We start from the raw sequence: 20,792 nt of genomic DNA, 5'->3' as shown, positions 1-20,792 counted from the left end.
CACCCCCGGAAACCAGCAGGTGCAATGGGAATGGCATGCAGGTGGGAGGATACGCTGTGCCCTAGAAATGGGTATGGCAGTAGATGTGCTCCCTCTGTGTGCTGGGGAGTTCAAGGAGGTCTTTTTTCTTCCCAGTGTATAATACCTCCCAGGGGTCTCCCTGGAGCAATGCATCATCATGCCCCCCACCCTTCCCCTCCCCTTCCTCAGAGTTCTGCCTACTGGCCTGATATAGCCCTTACCCAGCATGTGACAATGGGTTTAAATGGGCATTCCAAAAGGCAATGATTAAATTAGTGCTGATAGTCATCACCCCCCACAATACACACCATCAGTAGGGGCTCATATAAAGATATTTCAGATTTGGGGGGTAAGAAGAGAAAGAAACATCCGAATTTAAATGACAGAGAGACCTATTCTTAGGGCTTCCTGCAGTGTTCTGCTACAGTGATGCTCCCTAATCTCCAACCAGCTGCAAATGAATACGTTCTCCTACAGAAAAGCTACGTTCTGGATATTCAGAGCTTTGCACAGTGACTCCACGTGAAACTAAAGGAGAAAAACAGGAAACGAACGGTTTGTTGTTAGGCTAAATCCCTAAGTGGGATGCAAATTACAAGTTGTTAAAAATCAAAAGGTCTTAATGGTAATTCTTATTTCTGGCCACTGATTGCTGAATGTGTCCAACACAAAAGCTGCTAACTGAAACCTGAAATAGCTAGTGCTCTTAGGAAGACAGGTCTCTCTATCTGTTTATCCTGTATTTATACAACTGGTATGACGGTTGTGAGTGCATTAATTTATGAAAGGCAAGACAGGAACTAAAGATACTATGTTAATGTTGTTATCTAGAGTATTAGGAGTTGAGACATCGTGCCCTATCTCTTTGGAAAGGTGACTTCCCCTTAGACTTGCAGACAGGTCTAGGATTTGGAGTCAGGACTTCAGTCTCAGGATAATTAAACTTTTCAAACGTATCGCTGCACTATGTTAAAAAAGAGAGAAATGTGTCAGAGAAATCCCCCTTTGGCAGTGTTGTTGTAGTCGTGTTGGTCCCAGGATATTAGAGAGACAAGGTGGGTGAGGTAATATCTTTTATTGAACCAACTTCTGCTGGTGAGAGAGACAAGAGCGCGTCTGCAGGTGTGTGTAAGCTCAAAAGCTTGTCTCTCTCACCAATGGAAGTTGATCCAATAAAAGATATTACCTCACCCACCTTGTCTCTCTAATATCCTGGGACCAACACGGCTACAACAACACTGCATACAACAACGTGATATCAAAATCAGTCGACATGACACTGTAGCAGGGCAGTTACCCTGCTCCTGGGAGAAAAGGTAGGCTGATTGGAGAAGTGGCCACAGCTGGGGCCACATCTAATCAGGTCACAGCAGGCCCTGATAAGAAGGGCTAAGGGTGGAGCTAGGTCACAGTCTCTCTCCAGCCTTAGAAGGAGAAGGACCTAGCTGCCTGGGAATAGGGTACCTGAAGCAGAGCAGTGCTGGGGAAAGGCAAGAGGAGCTGGGGAGCTCAAGCCTGGCAACTCCCCAGTCTGAGGCCTTGCTAAAGGCCAAAGCAGATACTGGGCTGGGAGGTGCAGCCCGGGAATAGGCAGAGGCAGTTGGTCTGACCCCCTTGCCAATGATGAGTGGCCATTACAGACTGCAGTCTGCCCCAGTGAGAGGGGGCTAGATGATGACTGGCAGTAGCCACTGAGGCAAGGTGGGTGTAGAGGGTTGGGGGAGACCCAGCGTGTGGGGGTACTGCTGGGGCAGAACCCTGAGGAAAAGGGCACTGGGGTCCAGAAGGGACATAGGGGGCCTGAGGCAGGCGAGACACCAGCCACCAGGAGGTGCTCTGAGTGCTGGAAGAGCTAATTCCCAAACAACCAGCAGGAGGCGCTGCTCCTCTGAGTCTTCCTGCTGTTACAGACACCTGTGAATTGTTTTAGGCTAAGCATTCTAAAACTGTCCAAACCAGCATTAAAAGCCATCACAGAGCTATTTTATACTCCCCAATAACTGAGCTACCAAACTTAAATTGTTGGTTTGTTGCAAATGTCTATGACACTGACTAAAGGTGAACTGACTCCTAGCTTCAATTTTAATAAATATGTCAAAATCTAAGAACTTTGGTCTTCAAGGGGCCCATGAAAAGTACAGGCCTCCCTGTCCATACACCGTGCAGCTGGTCTCTTCTACAATGGGGCATTTCTCCTTCACTAGAGACCCTGGGACTAATCAAAATTCTAAGTGGTTTAGCAGGCTCTAGCTCTTTCTGTTGTATGTATTTCAAACATCATAAAGCAGAAACCGATAAATGCAATGTATCTTTGTGAACGCTAGAAGGAGTGCAGGGAAAGAGAAGAGAGGAGAACAGCACGATTAAGGTTAGAAGCCAAACGTTATGCAGCTCGCTTTGTTTTTCTGTGCACACAGGGATCTGGTCCTGCTCCCATTGACACCAGTGAGGCAGGCAAAATGTACAGAACACAAGCTTAAACAATTACTTCATTAAATAAACCATTTAGCCAAGGATGCATGTCATGATACATTACGGTAGGCGTCACGAGGTGGCGCTGTTATATATAATCTTTCCAAATTCTTTTTCTTAATGTGCAAAGCAAGTTTTTATTCATGGAAGAAGATGTGCTGTGTTGTTAGTTTGGGGGCATGCAAGCTGATATGTGGAGGGAACTGTGCGAGCAGCAGGAGAATTTACTGTCTGCACTGGGTTCTGCTTGAAAAAGGGCTTTGGTGTTGGGCTGAGGTTCCTAGGAGATGGGATTGCCCCGAATGCTCTTTGCCCATCTCATTTCAGAGCTGATGTACCTGCGTAAATAAAACAAGTCCTACTCAGCATATACCCAGAATCTTCTTCACTGATTTCTCCACCACTAGGAAGCCAACTTGCAAAGCTTGGGAAAGTCTGCTACAACTCAGGGAAGGAGCAATGCTGGTGTGAGAATGGGGACACTGGTGTCAGAAAAGACAACAATACAATAATATACTTTAAGTCAGAATTATTATTTGTATTACATCAATGTTTAAGGCAGGGGTTGGCAACCTTTGGCATGTGGCCCATCAGGGTAATCCGCTGGCGGGCCGTGAGACATTTTGTTTACGTTGACCATCCATAGGCACGGCCCTCCACAGCTCACAGTGTCTGGGAACGGAGAACCACTGCCACTGGGAGCTGCGGGGGGCTGTGCCTGCAGACAGTCAACAAAATGTGGATTACCTTGATGGGCCGTGTGCTGAAGGTTGCCGACCCCCATCTAGGGACCCCAACTAAGATCAGGACCCCTCTGTGCTAAGTCCTATACAGACAGAGTATAAAAGCTAGCCCCTGCCCTGAACAGCTTGCAATATCAACAGACAAAAGAGACAAAGTGTTGTGGGGGGGATGGGGAGGGAGAAATAGAACATACAAGCAGAATGAACATTGGGATGATTTGCAAACAGCATGCTAGGTCCTTGATTTTTCTTATTGTTGTTACTTTGTTTCTTTTAAAAAAAAATAATTGGAGGGTATTAGCTGAAAAGAGACCAGGAATGCAGAGGGCCATTACACGGGGTGTTATAAGAAGAAAGGGAGCACAGAGGGCATATGAACTGAGCCTGAAGTCAAGAGTGGGTGAACTGTGAATGAATAACCAATTATCAGAGGGCAAGGATAACCCTGAGCATGTGGGCAAGACCCATCAGCCAGACATCTGGGAAAGAATTTTCTGTAGTAACTCAGAGCCCTCCCCACTTAATGTCCTGTCACCGGCCAATAGAGATATTTGCTACTCGCAGTCGCAGATGGGCCACATGCCCATGTAGGCAGTCTCATCATACCATCCCCTCCATAAACTTACCAAGCTCAGTCTTGCAGCCAGATAGGTTTTTGCCTCCACTGCTCCCCTTGGAAGGCTGTTCAAAACTTCACTCCTCTGATGGTTAGAAACCTTTGCCTAATTTCAAGCCTAAACTTGTCGATGGCCAGTTTATATCTATTTGTTCTTGTGTCCACTTTGGTGCTTAACTTAAATAACTCCTCTCCCTCCCAGGTATTTATCCCTCTGATGTTTTTTATAGTGAGCAATCATATCTCCCCTCAGCTTTCTTTTGGTCAGGCTAAACAAGCCAAGTTCTTTGAGTCTCCTCTCATGAAATAGGTTCTCCATTCCTCTGATCATACAAATAGTCCTTCTCTGCATCTGTTCCCATTTGAATTCATCTTTCTTAAACATGGGGGGACCAGAATTGCAGACAGTATTCCATATGAGGTCTCATCAGTGCCTTGTATAATGGACTAACACTTTCCTATCTCTATGGAAATACCTCACCCGATACATTCTAGGACGGCATTGGCCTTTTTCTGAGCCACATCACATTGATGGTCATAGTCATCCTGTGATCAATCAATACACCCAGGTCTTTCTCCTCCTCTGTCACTTCTAACTGATACGTCACCAGCATATAGCAAAAATTCTTATTAGTTCATAAGTACATGACCTTGCACTTTGCAGATTCCTTCTCTTGTTCACAGGAGGGAACCAATCTCATAACCAAAAAAATGTTTGTATCAGCAAAGTGATAAAACACATTCTGCATCCCTGCTGGAGCTTTGCTGGGTGGAGCAGCACCGCCTCATCTTGACCTAACACACTGCTCTGTTTTTTTAAATATCAAATTTACTGTAAGTTTGCTGCGCTGGGTTGGCAGAGAACAAGCTGAGAATGTGTCAACTTGTTTGTACCTCTAAATCCAAACCATCCTTCTCACCAAAAATGGACTAAGCTATTGCTGTAAACAGCTAACCTCAGGGAGTGGATGGCTTGGGAGTTAGTGATGGCCTTTAGAGCCTTTGTCAGAAGGCTACCAGTTCAAATCCAGAAAAGGTCAGTAGGAATAGGTGTTCAGTGGCTTCTGTGAAGCACGACTGGTCGGTCTCAGTCCTATTCTGAGTGGACACACAATACCTTCCCTCACAAAGGGCACGCTTGTTGGCAGTGCCCCAAGAGGCAGAATACCGATGGGGGCACATCGGCAGCATGCGGCAGAGGGGGAAGCCTGCAGAACTGCTACTTGTGCTATACCCGCTTTGTGTGTAAACAGAGGATCCAGCTCATCAGGGCTATTAGTCTGGCACCTTTCACAATCTGTTTATTGACTAAGGGCTTGAGAATCTATGGAAAGATCCCCACTGACTTCAGTGAGCCCTGGATCAGACCCGTAATATGGTTTAACTGAAAATCATGGGTTTGGCAAATCTTGAGGGTAGGAGAAGCAAATAAACATGCAAGAGTCTTTTACGATCAGGGGCCAAGGTAGGCAAAGCATGGAAAAGACGTTCCAAAAGGAGGGGCCCATTGTTCGAGCGTTACACAAAGACAGAGAACAGTTGCAAATAAGGCTACTGCATGCAGTTGCAAGTGGCCAGGCGGCATTTTTATTTTTATTCAATAAATTGTACCACCACATTCAGGGAGGCAGTGTGACCTAGTGGCTAGACCAATCAGGCGACCTTGGTTCTATTCCTGGTTCTGCCACTGGCCTGCGGGGTGACTCTGGGCAAGTCATTTCCCCACTCTGGGTCTCAGTTTCCAAACCTGTAAAATGGGAGCGATGACACTGACTTCCTTTGCAAAGCACTTTGAGTTCTACTGACGAAAAGCCCTGTATTTGTATTACAGCACAGAATAATACATGATATGCTTTTGCATTTCAAGCATTTTCTCTTCGGAGGACTGGAGAGAAGAGGATTCATGTTAGTTGCTTGGCTGTGAATTCTGTTCTCAAGGTAAAAACAATAAATCTGATTCTGGTGGTATTACAGATTACTAAAACTTCAATTTTGTGAGCTATTTTGGTATCCTCAGTGCCCTTTGATTTATCTGTAGCCTTCTCATTTATTTACATCCTCTGTCTCTCACGCCCCGCCCCCCATCTACTGTACAGATAGGCACAGAGGACAAAGGTCTAACAAGAGACACTAGCTTAAGAGCTGTTGTTTCCTATAATTGATTATCGTTATTCATTTAAATTGTTTAAGCATCTCAGACAGGCTACTGAGCTAATGATATTGATTCGTGCTAAGCACCCAAATTAAACTATATCATTGAAGCATGTACGAAAATCAATTAATCCAGATGTAATTATAAAGAGGTTTACAATGGTCTCTGTGAGCAAAATCATGCAATTGTCTCTTATGGTCTATTTACTTGGGGCCCAAGACCATCAAACATGCTGTGTACGCTCAGAGTGACACAGTCAGGGACCATATGGGCACCATATGTGTTTGTGCAGCAGGGATGGAGAAGCTAACCTGAGCGGCTATGCTGCCTGCGTACACAAACAGCCTGACCTGCAAACAGCTGTAAACCAGACTGCCGGTCACAGCCCTGATTTAAAAACAGACTTGTAAAGAGAGCGCCAGGGCAGATCCTCTATTGTAGACAGACGCCTGCCCTTCTCCTTACACTGAGAGTTGTGTGTCCATGTAGAGAGGATCCCTCTCCTGAAGTGGGCCTTAAGGGCTGAGCACGAAGGCCTGGGTAGGTGGGATCTCTGTGCCATACCTTGGCTCTGTAATCAGGGGAGCAGGGAGAGATGCCATGTCCACAGCCACAGAAACATTTTTAGAGTGGCAGAAACAGAAAATCAGTAAGAGCTAGTGGTGTTAGGTTGCCTGGTCCACGCTGCTGTCAGAGCAGGAGTATTACATATATATGTACACACACTATGGTGCTTGGTCAGGTTTGAGTGATTCAGACAATTGGGTTTTCATCAGTCCTCCCACCGGGATGTTGTTGCACAGTATAATGTGCCTCAGACCTGGCCTACACATAGCTTTGTACCAGCACAACTATGTTGAGTAGGCGTGCGATGATTTTTTTTTAACTCGATATAGTTATGCTGGTACAATTCCCAGTAAAAAAGTGCCTGACGCTGGTATAGTTTATGCCTCTTCCCACACAAGAATAGGTACACTAGTAAGCACACTTTTACTGATATAACTGTATCCATACTATAGGGGTTAAGAACATAAGACTGGGCATGCTGGGTCAGAGCAAAGGTCCTTCCAGCCCAGTATCCCGTCTACTGACTGTGGCCAATGCCAGGTGCCCCAGAGGGAGTGAACCTAACAGGTAATGATCAGTGATCTCTCTCCTGCCATTCTGCTCCACCCTCTGACAAACAGAGGCTAGGGACACCATTCCTTACCCATCCTGGCTAATAGCCATTACGGACTTAGCCTCCATGAATTTATCCCCAGTTCTCTTTTAAACTCTGTTATAGTCCTAGCCTTCATAACCTCCTCAAGCAAGGAGTTCCACAGGTTGACTGTGCACTGTGTAAAGAAGAACTTCCTTTTATTTGTTTTAAACCTGCTGCCCATTAATTTAATTTGGTGGCCCCTAGTTCTTATATTATGGGAACAAGTAAATAACTCTTCCTTATTCACTTTCTCCACACCACTCATGATTTTATAGACCTATCATATCCCCCCTTAGCCTCTTCTTTTCCAAGCTGACAAGTCCTAGCCTCTTTAATCTCTCCTCATATGGGACCCGTTCCAAACCCCTAATAATTTTAGTTGCCCTTTTCTGAACCTTTTCTAATGCCAGTATATCTCTTTTGAGATGAGGGGACCACATCTGTACGCAGTATTCAAGATGTGGGCGTACCATGGATTTATATAAGGGCAATAGGATATTCTCCATCTTATTCTCTATCCCTTTTTTAATGATTCCTAACATCCCGTTTGCTTTTTTGACTGCCGCTGCACACTGCGTGGACGTCTTCAGAGAACTATCCACGATGACTCCAAGATCTTTCTCCTGATTAGTTGTAGCTAAATAAGCCCCATATTGTATGTATAGTTGGGGTTATTTTTTCCAATATGCATTACTTTACATTTATCCTCATTAAATTTCATTTGCCATTTTGTTGCCCAATCACTTAGTTTTGTGAGATCTTTTTGAAGTTCTTCACAGTCTGCTTTGGTCTTTGGGGCTATATTAACTAACCTTGTACAGTTAACATGGTACAACTTTTGTGTGTAGACACAGCCAGTCGGGAAAGTTTTCTTTGTACGTAGCCTAAATTTTAACTTTTGTAGATGTCATCCTATTACCTCTAGCTAATAGAAAACCCTTACAGGAGATGGAGCATAGATTAGTGGTTAACATACAAATCTGATAGGTTGTGTCTATGTCTACCACCGATGTTGTACAGGTCACTACACACCTCTCTATGCTTCAGCTTCCCCTCCTGTAAAATGGAAAGAGTAATACTTACCTTACAGGGTGTTATGGAGATTAATTCATTCATGTTTTTAAAATACTTTGCGATCCCCTGATAAAAGGTGAATAGAAATACTAAGTACTACTCCTAGGAAAAAACAAAGGGACAGGCGTTTTTTGCAGTTTTAATTTTGATCTTCACCTGTAAACTAAGTATATTAGCATTATGGGGTCTACTAAGGAGTCATAAAATGGTGGAAACCAGAAAAACAAGGAGCCAAGCACTATTTTAAAGTTTTGTCTAATATGGTTTATGCCAAATCCTGCTGTCTTGGACTATAATCTGGTTTGGGTTCTAAAAAAAACAAAGTAGGTTTCAGGTTTTGTAGAGCTGTATTTCTGAGGGTACGTCTACACAGCAGCTGGGAGGGTACTTTCCAGCACAGGTAGTCAGAGATGTGCTAGCTCTACTTGAACTAGTGCCTAAATGGCGACAGAGGCAGTGACTCGGGATAGCCACCCAAGGACGTACCCAGATGGTCAGGAGGGTTACTCAGGCAACTACCCTTAGCTGTCGCCTATGCCACCATGGCCACACCGTTAACTGGAGAATTTACAGGGGGGGGAGAGAGAAAGAAACAGAGAGCGACACATACACAAAGACAAGGGCAATTTAAACTATCTCTTCTAAGCAACACTGAATGCTTAATTGTAGCTTTTACAGGAGAAATATGGAAGTTGAAAGCTTTGGTCCTTGGTTGAAATAAAATAAAAGGGATGAAGAGATCCAGAGTGGCTGCAGACCAAAAGTCACATGGCTGCAGCATAATGCAGTGCACTGAAATATTTTTGAAGAAAGGGCTGTTCTACATTATTAATGGATCTGATGATTTATTTAGAAAAACCTATGCTGGGCTGCTTATGAATGCATTAAACTGCTCCTGTCTTTCAAAATAATAATAGGCAGTGATAATGACAATAGAGAAGGGAGACTATTAAATACCCCAGGAAGGAAGATTATCCATTTCATTCTTGAAAAAATTACTGAATGTCCCAGCTTCATATAGTGCTGAAGTTTTAAGCTTCATATAGTGCTTAACCAGTATTTAGCAGGTGATATGGCCCCTGCTTCCTCCAGTAACAGTTTAGCAAATACATTGGATAAAGATTTTCTTGAGAACGTCAGGATATCTTCCAGGATTTTACTGCTAAAATGTTGTATGTTTCTATGTGGGGCTACAAAACAATGATCCTGTTTTGTTATAGGAACATAGGAGTAGAAGGGACTTCCAGGGTCAACAAATCCAGTCATGTCATATGATCAAATCAAATGCACCTTTAGATTTCTAGTAACTACCCGTTCCATGCAGAGTTTAGCAGCCATTTTGTTCTCAGAGCTGGCTCTAGCTTGTACTAGCAGAGAAACATGCATATTGCACAGTAGCTGCTGAAGTCAGTTGATACCAAGCCCTGCTCTGTGGCAAGGGCATTGACCAAGACTTTCCATAGTGACTAGTGGTTTTCGGTATCTCTATGTGTGAGTGCCCAACTTAAATTACCTTAAAGGAACTTGCTTATGTAAGCAGGGGAATAGTCCCTCTATTGTGGGGAACTTTCCTGGCTTCTGCACTACCCTGGTGAAGTGGGCTAGCGAAAGGATCGGAGTCCTCGCTCCCATTTCCTTTACCCAGTGGCCTCCCTGCCCTTGAGGACTCCCCTTCCACTCTCCTGTCTGGCAGAGTCCTCATAACCCCAACAAGGCTGGGCCCAGGATTCCTGGGGGGCTCGACCCCCAACCCTGCTGTGGTCACCTAGGACAGGGGCTAGGGTGTCCCCACTCCAGAGTACTCTCTCTGCACTGGGCACTTCTCTGACCCACTGACCATTACATACAAGTTAAAGCAAATGCAAGTTATTTAATCAACAATTTAAAAAAGAATAAGTAAAAATAAAAGGAAACACATCAACCCGCTCTGTGGCAGGGAACATCACAAACAGTGTCTCTGGAATGTCAGGGCAGTTCACAGTCTGCTCCTTGTAAGTCCCAGGCCTTCTTCCTAGGCCCTGGCTGTGCTACAGGGATGCTGTGGGTTGGACACTCGCTCTGGTGGTGGCTACATGCTCTCAGGCTCTAGGTGGCAGGGCCCTTCTTCCCAGCGTTGCCCCCGCCCTGTCAGGGTTACATATCCCCCTCCGAGTCTGGCCTGCAGAGCCTCCTGGCTGAGGCATCTCCCTGTGCTGGGCCCACTGCCCAGGGTCCCCCCTCGCTCTCCCCAGCTGCTCATGACACCCGGCTCCGGACTGCTCCAGCCCCAGCTCCGGCTCTAGCTCCACTCTGCCTCAGCACTGACCTGCTTCGTGGGCTGCTTATCTGGCCCCTCTGGCTCTGGTTGCTGCAGCTCCCCTTCCAGGGCAAGTCTGCTCTCTTTGGGCTGTGCCTCTGGCTTTGGGGCTGCAGCTCTGCTCCCCAGCTCAGCTTGGGCCGCTGCTTTCTCCTTAGCTTGGCCCCACTCTGTCTGATCCAGGCAATTCCAGCTCACACGTAGGACGGGACCCTCCTGACTCCCTGATTAACCTGCCCACCCTGTCATTCAGGCTGACCTGGAGCATTAGCCTCTCCCCATTGCTCCTAGGGACTGGCAGTCTCAGGGTCCTGATTCCCCATCGACCCTTCCCCATTTTAGTACTGGGAGCTAGCAACTAAAACACCCCCACTGCATGTTAGTAAGGGGGCAACAGTCCCCTTACACTTAGGCTTAGCACTTTCTAAAAATCAGGGCTCCTTAATGTGTGTCAAGGTAGGCACCCAAAATCTTTCGTCGCTTGTAAAAATCTTGGCCATTTCTAACCTTTTCTAAACCTGATCCACTTCCACAGAGACTAGCCTCATGCCTTATTCATTCTTTTTGTTTTCCTTAATCAACAAGAACTCATTTTAGAGTGGACATGCATGTTTTGAGTTAGTGTACGGAAACAGAACTCTTGCTAGCATAAAGACAGCAAATGCCAGAGTCTGAAAGGAAGCAAAACTCTATCCCAAACTTCTGATGTGCTCACTAGTAGCCTGTATTCTCTTCTATGCAGCTTAGAACAATTTCAGACTTGTTTTCGGATCACATTTTTATTTTTTGCACAGGTTCTCTGTAACTACACTCTTTTGCTATGTTTTTATTGTTTCGTTTTTAATTTCATGCTTCTTTCTTTATTACTTGCAGATATAACTTGTCAAACTCCCAACCAGCTAGGGGCAAAGCTGTGAAAGACAACCAAAATCGTGTCTGCAAGATTTGGGGGCATGTTTGTTTACCTGGGCAAAAGCCTCCATTGATACACGCCATACAGGTGCTCTTTCAGTGCATTTCCAGAAGTGTGACCCTGAGGAGTAGTGGTCACCTCCACAATGTGTAGCAAAAAACCAAAATGATGTCAATTTTTCATCTTGCCTTCTACTATAGTCAACACAGCAGGCCTGTTTCTGAGCTCTCTTTTACGGCTGTTAATCAGAAGGTTTCCACTGGAGCTAATGGAGATACAGCCAGTGGTGAGCTGGAGCCAGTTCGCACCAGTTCGCTAGAACCGGTTCTTATATTTAGAAGCCCTTTTAGAACCGGTTGTTCCGTGAGGGACAACCAGTTCTAAAAGGGCTTCTAAATTTAACTGGCCAAAAGTGGCGCCTTAGGCACCAACTCCATGGGTGCTCCAGCCCTGGAGCACCCAAGGGGAAAATTTGGTGGGTGCAGAGCACCCACCGGCAGCTCCCCGCCCCGCGGCCGGCCCCAGCTCACCTCACCTCTGCTCTGCCTCCTCCCCTGAATGCGCCGCCCCGCTCTGCTTCTCCACCCCCCACCTCGGCTTCCCGCGAATCAGCTGTTCGCGTGGGAAGCTGGGGCAGGCTGAGAAGCAAGCAGTGGCTTCCCGCTCAGGCCCAGGGAGGTGGAGGTGAGCTGGAGGGGATTTGCGAGGAGGGCCACCCACGCCACAGCAGGTAACCCACAGGGGAACCGCTCCCCGCCCCAGCTCACCTCCGCCACCCTCAGCCTGAGCAGGAAGCCGCCGCCTGCTTCTCACCTCCTCGGCTTCCCGCTGAACAGATGATTTGCCGGGGGGCAGGGCGGAGAAGCAGAGTGGGGCAGCGCGTTCAGGGGAGGAGGCGGAGGAGAGCGGAGGTGAGCTGGGGCTGGGCGCAGGGTGGGGAGCTGCCAGTGGGTGCTCTGCACCCACCAAATTTTCCCCGTGGGTGCTCCAGCCCCAGAACACCCAGGGAGTCAGCATCTAAGGTGCCACTTTTGATGTGGTCAGTGGGGGGAGCAGCCGCTCCCCCTGCTCCCCCCCAGCTATGCTGCCCCGCCCCTAGGAGCCAGAGGGACCTGCCAGATGCTTCCTGGGAGCTGCCCCACGTAAGCACCGCCGGGACTCCCCACCTCGCCCCCAGGCAGGTGCCTCTGGCTCTTAGGGCTGGGGTGGGCACCCACTATGGTAGCCCATGAGACCCTCCTGCCCGGTTCTGGGGGCAGTCAGGGGACAGGGGAGGGGGGTGCATCAAGCAATGCAGGGGGTTGGATGGGGCAGAAGTCCCGGGGGGCGGGGGTGGGCAACAACCCCCTCATGGGGTGATGAGGGAACCCGTTGTTAAGATTTTGGCAGCTCATCACTGGGTACAGCAATATGAATGCAGAATCACACTTCATATCTGCTGAACACTAAAGTGGGTTTTCCTTGTGAGCAGTAGGACACAATTTTGCAAAGGTGCATGCGTGTGTTTACACCAGGGTAGTATTACCCTTTGACTTAAATGGAACTACTCACAGTGCAGAAGGTGACGCAGGTGTATAAGTCTCTGCAGGACTGGATCTGAGATATTTTATAGGAGACAGTTTTTAAATTTAGGGGTTTTTACAGCTGGCTTTCAAGAATATTGTAGAAACCGTCATTGCAGGGTGACAGGATTCTGGCAGAAGAGCAGCAGGCACCAATCGGCATAAAGCGAACTTCATGTCCTTTCCAAAGTGAAATGTTATTGGTGGAAATTTTGTAGCAAACGTTAGGATGTTCCTTCTCACAGCAGAGGAAAAGATCTTTAAGATACCGACCACAATTCAAATCCACCACAGAACATAAACCTCTTGGATAGGGCCATGTCATCTTACTAGAGTTGATCAAAACTTTTCATCAATTTTTTTTTCCAAACAAACGAGAAATTTTTGCAAGAAAGCTCCATTTTTGTGGAAAACCCAAACCTAAAAAGTTTTCAGCCTTTACTGTTTGATCAAAAATCTGAAAAATTCTGATAGACCTAAATCTATAGATAGATACAGACAGATTACAAAACTGAAAACTTTTCATTTTCATGTAATTGTTTTCGTGGAAAATAAAATCCATTTCCTGAGCAGCTCTAGTTTGTGCTGGTCCTTGAACAGTGAGGCCTGATCCTAAGTGCAGGCTCTATGCACTGCAGTAATAAAAATGTTTAATGATAACATGTTCTGGGGCATTCCGTGATCAGTTCAGTTCCCAGGGGATACAGACGTAACAAAAGCCACCATCACAAGCAGGCAGAGTTACTAGTGACAGAATGGAAATGAAGACAGTGAACTATCTTCTCACTCTTCGAGCCTATCTACAGTAGGGGAATTTGCACAAATGCAGTTGCACGAGGGACAACTCTAATGCTGCACCAGTGTGAAATGGGGCTTGGGCAGGTGCAGCTTATGCTGGTCAGAGGCATTAGCTCTAGCACTAGGTATTATAGGACACTCGCACTGCTGCAGCTTGTGCTGTTCCTGACTGCAAGTAGACAGGGATTCAGCTAAACATTTGAAACCGCTTTAAACATTCACTTGAGACGTAGAAGCAGGGAGGGGAGTAGCAAACAGGAATTAGAAACCTACCAGCAAACAGCATCTTTCCTGTGAGCATTTCCGCCAGGATGCACCCTGCCGCCCACATGTCAATGGCTTTGGTGTAGGCGTTAGGTGAGAGGAGCAGGCGTGGAGATCGATACCATTTAGTTACTAAGCCTTCAGAAAGATAACCCTGAAAGATTAAAAATATACAGGTCTATATAAATAACTTTGGAAAACACGTCATCCATCCCTGCCTTTTGCTGTCTAATCGCCGGTGAAGGGATGAGTTTAGAGCTCGTAATCCCAGCTTGGAAAGATTTTGCTTTAATTCGTCCCAGTTACATCATGAAGAGGCAGGCCGCATTTTTTCCCCTTTCAAAATGTCTTGAAAAAGAGGAATGCTGAGACAAACTATCGGTACTGTAGGAAACAGCAAGGCTGACATCCTCACTGTGCCTGACGGTGAGCGGTAAATTTAGTCAAACTGTGCGAGTGTGTATATAAACACACACAGCTGCACAGTGGTGATCTCCAGGTACCAAACTGCAGAGCCACACGATTGCCCCTTTTACCACTTCCCCTGCACTCTGACCATAAATCCCTCCCCACAGAAACGACCACTGCCTTTGCAAGTTACTGATAGCTTGTTTTAGTGATGGCTGGAGAGCTGCATTTACTGCTACTGACTGCCTACTGATTGTAGCCATGGCTAATTTAAATGACAGCATCCTATTATTTTCGTTACCCGATTCTGCCCGCCTGCCTCAGACTGTGTGCTCATTTCATCTTCTCTTTTAGACTGCAAGCTCTTCAGGATAGGGACTGTCGTTTACTACGGGTCAGCGTTTGGGGTTTTATACTGCTGCCCATCTCCGTAGTGTATAAGCACCTTCCACACAAAATCAGTAATGAAAGATAAGTGAACTTAAAATCGCAATATTATTTTGCATACAAACGCTATTTTAGCTACTTGTTAAAGGATTCAGAAATGTACCATATTAAATCCAATTCAGCAAAGCACTTAAGCACATGCTTAAAGTTAAACAAATGCTTTACTGAACTGGGGCTAGTTATAATTTTTTTGTGTCTCTGAAATCTGTACTGTGGACCTATTGTTTCTATGCAAAGCACCACAACATGAGAGTGGACGGACTGATAAATTTGATCTGTCAGTTCAACATTTTACTATTGATCTGTTTTTGGGTGGGGGGCAGCAGGGTTAAACAAAACTTAACTGTTCTGGTTTTTGTTTTGTTATTTTATTGTCCAAGCATTTAGAAATATTCCCAAGTTAAAAATCATCAGTAATGCACAGAAAGACACACCGCATATTTACTAAGCTCATTTGTTAGTGACTGTGTTTGTATACACACAGACATCAACACCTTCAAAGCGTAGATGAAACTGCAGCCTGAATCATAATGCTGAAGCTGTTAAATAGCTGACACTGCATAATAACTAGCTGTAGAGGAAGAAATCCTGAAAGCTGCATGTGTGATCCTGTATCTCACCTTAACTGGTACCTCAGAGAACATTAACTCTGATGAACTTGCAGGGTTTTTTAAAATACAATTCACTGTTGAAATTTTGCATGCATTAATCAGTTTTCTGCAGGGGCAATGGGCTTACATTTTATTCTTAAGTTTACATGAATGATTCATCAGCTTTCATAATACCAGCACATGACAATCTGCTAATCACTCCTCAGTGTTGTTAATATCAGAATAAAGTCTTGCATGGAAAGGGGGTCCTGATTCTGCTCTTCTCTACTTTAGGATCAATGGGCCAAATTTTGCTCAGAGTTTCACCAAGGGTTTGGGGTGCAGGATGAGGCTTTGGGCTGGGGCTGAGGGCTTTGGAGTGTAGGAGGAGGCTCCAGGTTAGGGCAGGGGTTTGGGGCCTCGGGTGGGCTCTGGGCGGGGTTGAGGGGTTTGGAGTGCAGGAGGGGGTGAGGGGCTGGAGCAGGGGGTGAGGGGTGCATGCGCTGGGTGGCGCTGACCTCAGGTGGCTCCAGGAAAGTGGCGCCATGTCCCTCTGACCCCTAGGTGCAGGGCAGCAACGGGAGCTCTGCATGTTGCCCCCATCCTCAGGTGCCGCCCCCACAACTTCCATTGGCCGTGTTTCCCAGCCAATGGGAGCTGCGGAGCTGGCTCAGGGTGGCACCTGCACTGTGGGTAGGGACAGCGCGCAGAACTCCTGGCGACCCCTGAGCCGAGGAGCCAGAGGGACATGCTGGCTGCTTCCAGGACCTGCGTGGAGCTGGCCGCTGCGGCCAACCGGACTTTTAGTGGCCCTGTCAGCTGTGCTGACCGGAGCTGCCAGGGTTCCTTTTTGACTGGGCGTTCCAGTCAAAAACCAGACACCTGGCCACCCTTGTGGGTATACATCACCAGACTGGCAGTGACAGACAGTGATTTGTAGTCATTAAACTACCCATCATTCCCAGTGATCAGATTGGACCTGCATCTCTCATGGCAGCACCCTAGATTCTGTGTTAGGTTCACCTGCTGCCCTTATCTTTAGTATGGAAGTTTAGCATGTCCCAGAATGCAGTGCTCCATCTTCCTCTAAGCATCATTAAGGTTGAGCATTGCTTGCAGGCCTCAGGCTGTATCTCCATATTAAATTATGGCAGCCACAGGTTACCCTATGTGACTCTGAGGTTGCAATTTTCCCACAGGCCACATTTCGCCTGTCTCTTATCTAATTCCTTCAAAACAACATCTCTGTTGTCTCAAGGAGACTCTGAAAGGAAAGCAGTGCGGAAGCTATTAATTGATGAAAGAGGAGACTGGGCTACAGGGAGCTTCATCCTCTGAGGTCCCTGGGATGTAGGAGAGTCCCTCATTACCAGGCAATTAAGCATTTCTAGTGACTGTTCGGAGGGAAGCTGAGAAGAGCGAAAGCAGAAGCCACAAGAAGCAGCAGCTAATTATGGGAATGGAGTTGAGCAAAAAGTGAAAGGCCTGCAGCAAAACAAATAACTCCATTAATCCAGGAGAAGATGGAAGTGGGCCAGCACAGAGGACAAGCATCAAATGAAGATATGGTGGGAGAATACCAACCATGTAAGAAGAACAACAGCACCCTCTCCTCTCCTGAGGAACATAAGTACATAAGGGGATTTAAGACAGACTTCTTGTGGAGATGGGTGCTGACCCTCTCCCCACCCCAAACTCTTGGGAAAATCAGATTTGGATTCCAACTTCACAGCTAGTCCCCATCTCTATAATGGGTCAAGTGAAAGCTCTAGATGTGAACACACTGAACTCTGGATCTGAACTGTCACAAACTGTCGCTGTCACTTTGCTGCTTGGTCCAGCCATCTGCTCTGCAGAAACAGGTCAAATTCTCTTAGGGCCCAATTCAGACACAGACTGTGACACAGATAAGTGCCAGGTAAAAGCGGTGTGCAGGACAGAACTTGGGAGGCCTGACCCTGGCCAAGTGAGAGCACTGCCGTGTAGTCACCGAGTTACCCCTGCCTAGTCATGCCCAAAAGGGAACACTGTAACTCAGTGCCCCATGATAGGAACAGTGTTTGTCACTCTCTCTTCAGACACCTCCATTTGTTCTCCACACTGTCCATTTTTCACCCTGTGATCCTGTGAATAAAGGAGCTGGCGAGCTGTGGCCTGGACATCCCTTCCTAGCGCAGAGGACGATGCCTAGCATTTAACCATGCGGTGCCTGTGTGGAGCCCCTTCTAACAGGAGCCCTGCACCCGCAGGCAACCTGCTGCGCACCAGGGTCTGAACAGCAGACCTACATTACTAACCACATGGGTCTCTGCCACTTGAACTAAGTCCTCTCCCTGGCAGTTGTAGCAGCCTCAATAACCTCTTAAGGGTACCAGTTACTAGAGGGGGGCATAGAGTAGATAATACTTTTATGCATGTGCTTGTGAACTGACACAAAGCTACTCCGAGGCACATTAGAACCAGTGTGAATCCCTGCATCAGGTGCGACAGCAAGTTTGTGTGGCATGATCTTGGGTTGCTGTGGGCAGCATGGAAGCAAAGTGTGATTAAACGTGCACAGGAGATTGTCTTTGAGAAGCAAAAGAAAGAGACAATTTACCACTTGTGCTTGTGGGCTGTATGCACCATTGTGTTAAGCCGGTGTAGGGTGGGAACCCATTTATTTACAGGAAAGGTGAGCATGGTGTCCAATGGTGAGAGGAGGAGATTGGGAACTGGATCTCTTGGGTTCTTTTCCCAGCTCCTGTAAGGTATGCACAAAAGGAAGAGCACAGCGACACAAAAGAGAATGCGTGGTGGTTGAACTTTTTCAACAACCTCCCCACTGCATTCCCCTGAGGTGGTCATTTGTAGACACTCCCTGTGCTTGCTGGTTGGTTGCTGAGGATGACATTTCGTTTTGGAGCCCAGTTTTTGCACAGACCCCTGAGTCTCTGCTCTGTGTTACAGGTGTGCTGTGTGTTTGTACTGACTGAAATAACAAAGAATCCTATGTTCTCAGAAGAGAGAATCTGCATTTTGACACGTGTTACACTCAGTCATTGATTCCTTGTGGGACTCTGAGCAAATCACTCAAACTTTCTGTGCATCAATAACCCCTTCTGTAAAATGGGTGTGATACTTCCCTGCCTCACAGGAGTGTGGGGAGGCTTCATTTGTAAAGCGCTTTGAGATCAGCAGATTAATCGCACTATTAAACTACCCCAAATCTAGAAAGAAAAGGTGCGAGGTGACATGTTCTTGTAACATGCCAGGAAACACAGAGTTGTATTCAGAATGTGCAAAGCAATCTAAAACCTTAGAAAATATATTTGTTCAATATGTGTTTACTCCTTCAACAAAGGGATCTCTAAAATGAGAGAAGATAAACATTCTCTAGCTGGGCAAAGGTCACCAGTTGGGTACGTCAGGGTCAGCAATTGAGAACACACTTGTTTATAAGAAATGATTTAAAATGTTTATTATTTGATCAGCCAAGTAAAGAAAAGGTCAGCTGTATAAATACATGATACCTCCTAAAAGGCCAAGATAAGAACAATTTAGCCATTTAAATGGCTGAGCAAAGCATAACCACGGCTTTGTTCTTCTCCCTGTCTAGGCAAAGAACCAGTCACCTCCAATTGGGTGTTGTTCAGCTGGCTCACTTACATTTGGGATTAGCCTTGGCTACACTATTCTTGTACTTGTTAAGGGTGGTATTTATGTCTGTTCCTGTATGAGGGCATTAATGGGGAAAAGGTGCTGAGAGCTCTTCTCACACACTTACCCCAAGAGGCAGGTAGAAGGGGAATAATGGCTCAGTGGTTAGATGCTAGCTCAGAACTGGGGAGACCTGGATTCAATTTCTTGTTCTGTTACAGGCTTCTTCTGCAACACTGGGTAAGTCACCTAGTCTCTCTGTGCCTCAGTTCCTCAACTGTAAAATGCGGATAATAGTGTTTCCCTCCATCACCAGGGTGCTCCGAGGATAAATACATTAAAGACTGTGAGGTGTTCAGATACTATAGCCATGTAAGTACCTTAGATAGGCATTATCTGGCGCAGAGCGTGAGGGAGGAAGAGCCAATCAGTGCTACCCCTTGTTAAGCTTCCCATGAAATCGAGATATCAACCCAGAGTCTTAGGATAGCTGAGAAAGAAATGAGCAGGAACTGTCAACTCTGAGGGCAGTACACTGTATCAGGATGGCACTAGAATGGGAATCAGGAAACCTAGGTTCTATTCCTGTCCTAGTCACTAACCAACAGTGTGACCTTGGGGAAGTCACTTCATTTCACTTCTATATATCTCTGTGTGTCCATCTGCGAAATAAGGCACCTGAACAATGCCCATGAGGCACCATGGCCCCACTATTTCAGTTTTTGATATTTTGCTGAAAACTTCTATTTGTGGGTATTTTGTGTGTCAGCAGAATGTTTACATTTTCCGCAGCATGCAGACCCTTGTAGCAAAATTTTATTTAGTCAAAACCGCACTTTTCCATCAAAAAAATTTTATCTGGAAAATTTTCAACCAACCTCACTAGCTCCTCCTTGATGTGTGTGTCCAGTCCCCATTACTGTCAATCAGAGTTATGCTTGTTTATCAAGAGAAATACTAGCACCGCCTTTAAAAATGATCATGAAATGGATTCAACTACTAAAAAGCCCAACACAGTATTGTCACTCATTAGGGCAACCCTGGATTATATGGCTTGTGATCAATGGTACATTATGATCCATTTTTATTGCATAAAAGCAGGGACAGCTAAATGCAACAAATGAAAAGGGAGAGTTTATATTTTTCCTGTCTTTCCATAAATGCAGGTTTTGTTCTGATTTCTAAATGCATGAATCACTACTTTAATCAACAGCATTTGCTATTAAAAGAATGCTGTAATTTCTCTCTCCCTAAGGTACAAATTAATTGAGACTGATTAGCTGAGCATTTGTTGTTAAATCAGATATAGCACACAAGCCCTGAAGTGTTATCAGATCAGACTATTGATTTTCAGACACTGCTATTATTCACTCCAACGCAGACACTCTCCTTTATTGGAAGCTATATAAGAAAATCAGCAAACGCTTGTTGAGTAACATATGGAAATAAACAATTTGGGGCAATTTGTTTTTCTATTCTCCAGACGCTCAGAAGTAATAAATATTATAAACAAACCAAGCAAACAGAATAACGAATCCAATATTGATTAGGCTGATATCGATCCTTATATGTATAACAATTCTGGAAAAACAC

General features: G+C 45.9%; 1 protein-coding gene across 11 annotated transcripts in view; it reads right to left on the bottom strand.

Moving 5' to 3' along the window:
* Window positions 1–20,792, bottom strand: part of MAPK4 (mitogen-activated protein kinase 4) — a 158,627-nt gene that overhangs the window by 18,266 nt on the left and 119,569 nt on the right. For all 11 annotated transcript variants that reach the window (XM_073343546.1, XM_073343540.1, XM_073343538.1 and 8 more), the window contains one exon: window positions 14,125–14,269. In XM_073343546.1, the coding sequence (XP_073199647.1) occupies window positions 14,125–14,269 (145 nt within the window). The remainder of the gene's footprint in view (window positions 1–14,124; window positions 14,270–20,792) is intronic.

The sequence above is a fragment of the Lepidochelys kempii genome, chromosome 5, assembly GCF_965140265.1.
Source record: "Lepidochelys kempii isolate rLepKem1 chromosome 5, rLepKem1.hap2, whole genome shotgun sequence".
Taxonomy (NCBI): domain Eukaryota; kingdom Metazoa; phylum Chordata; order Testudines; family Cheloniidae; genus Lepidochelys; species Lepidochelys kempii.
The sequence above is the reverse complement of the archived record's forward strand: the minus strand, read 5'-3'. Positions and strand labels throughout refer to the sequence as shown.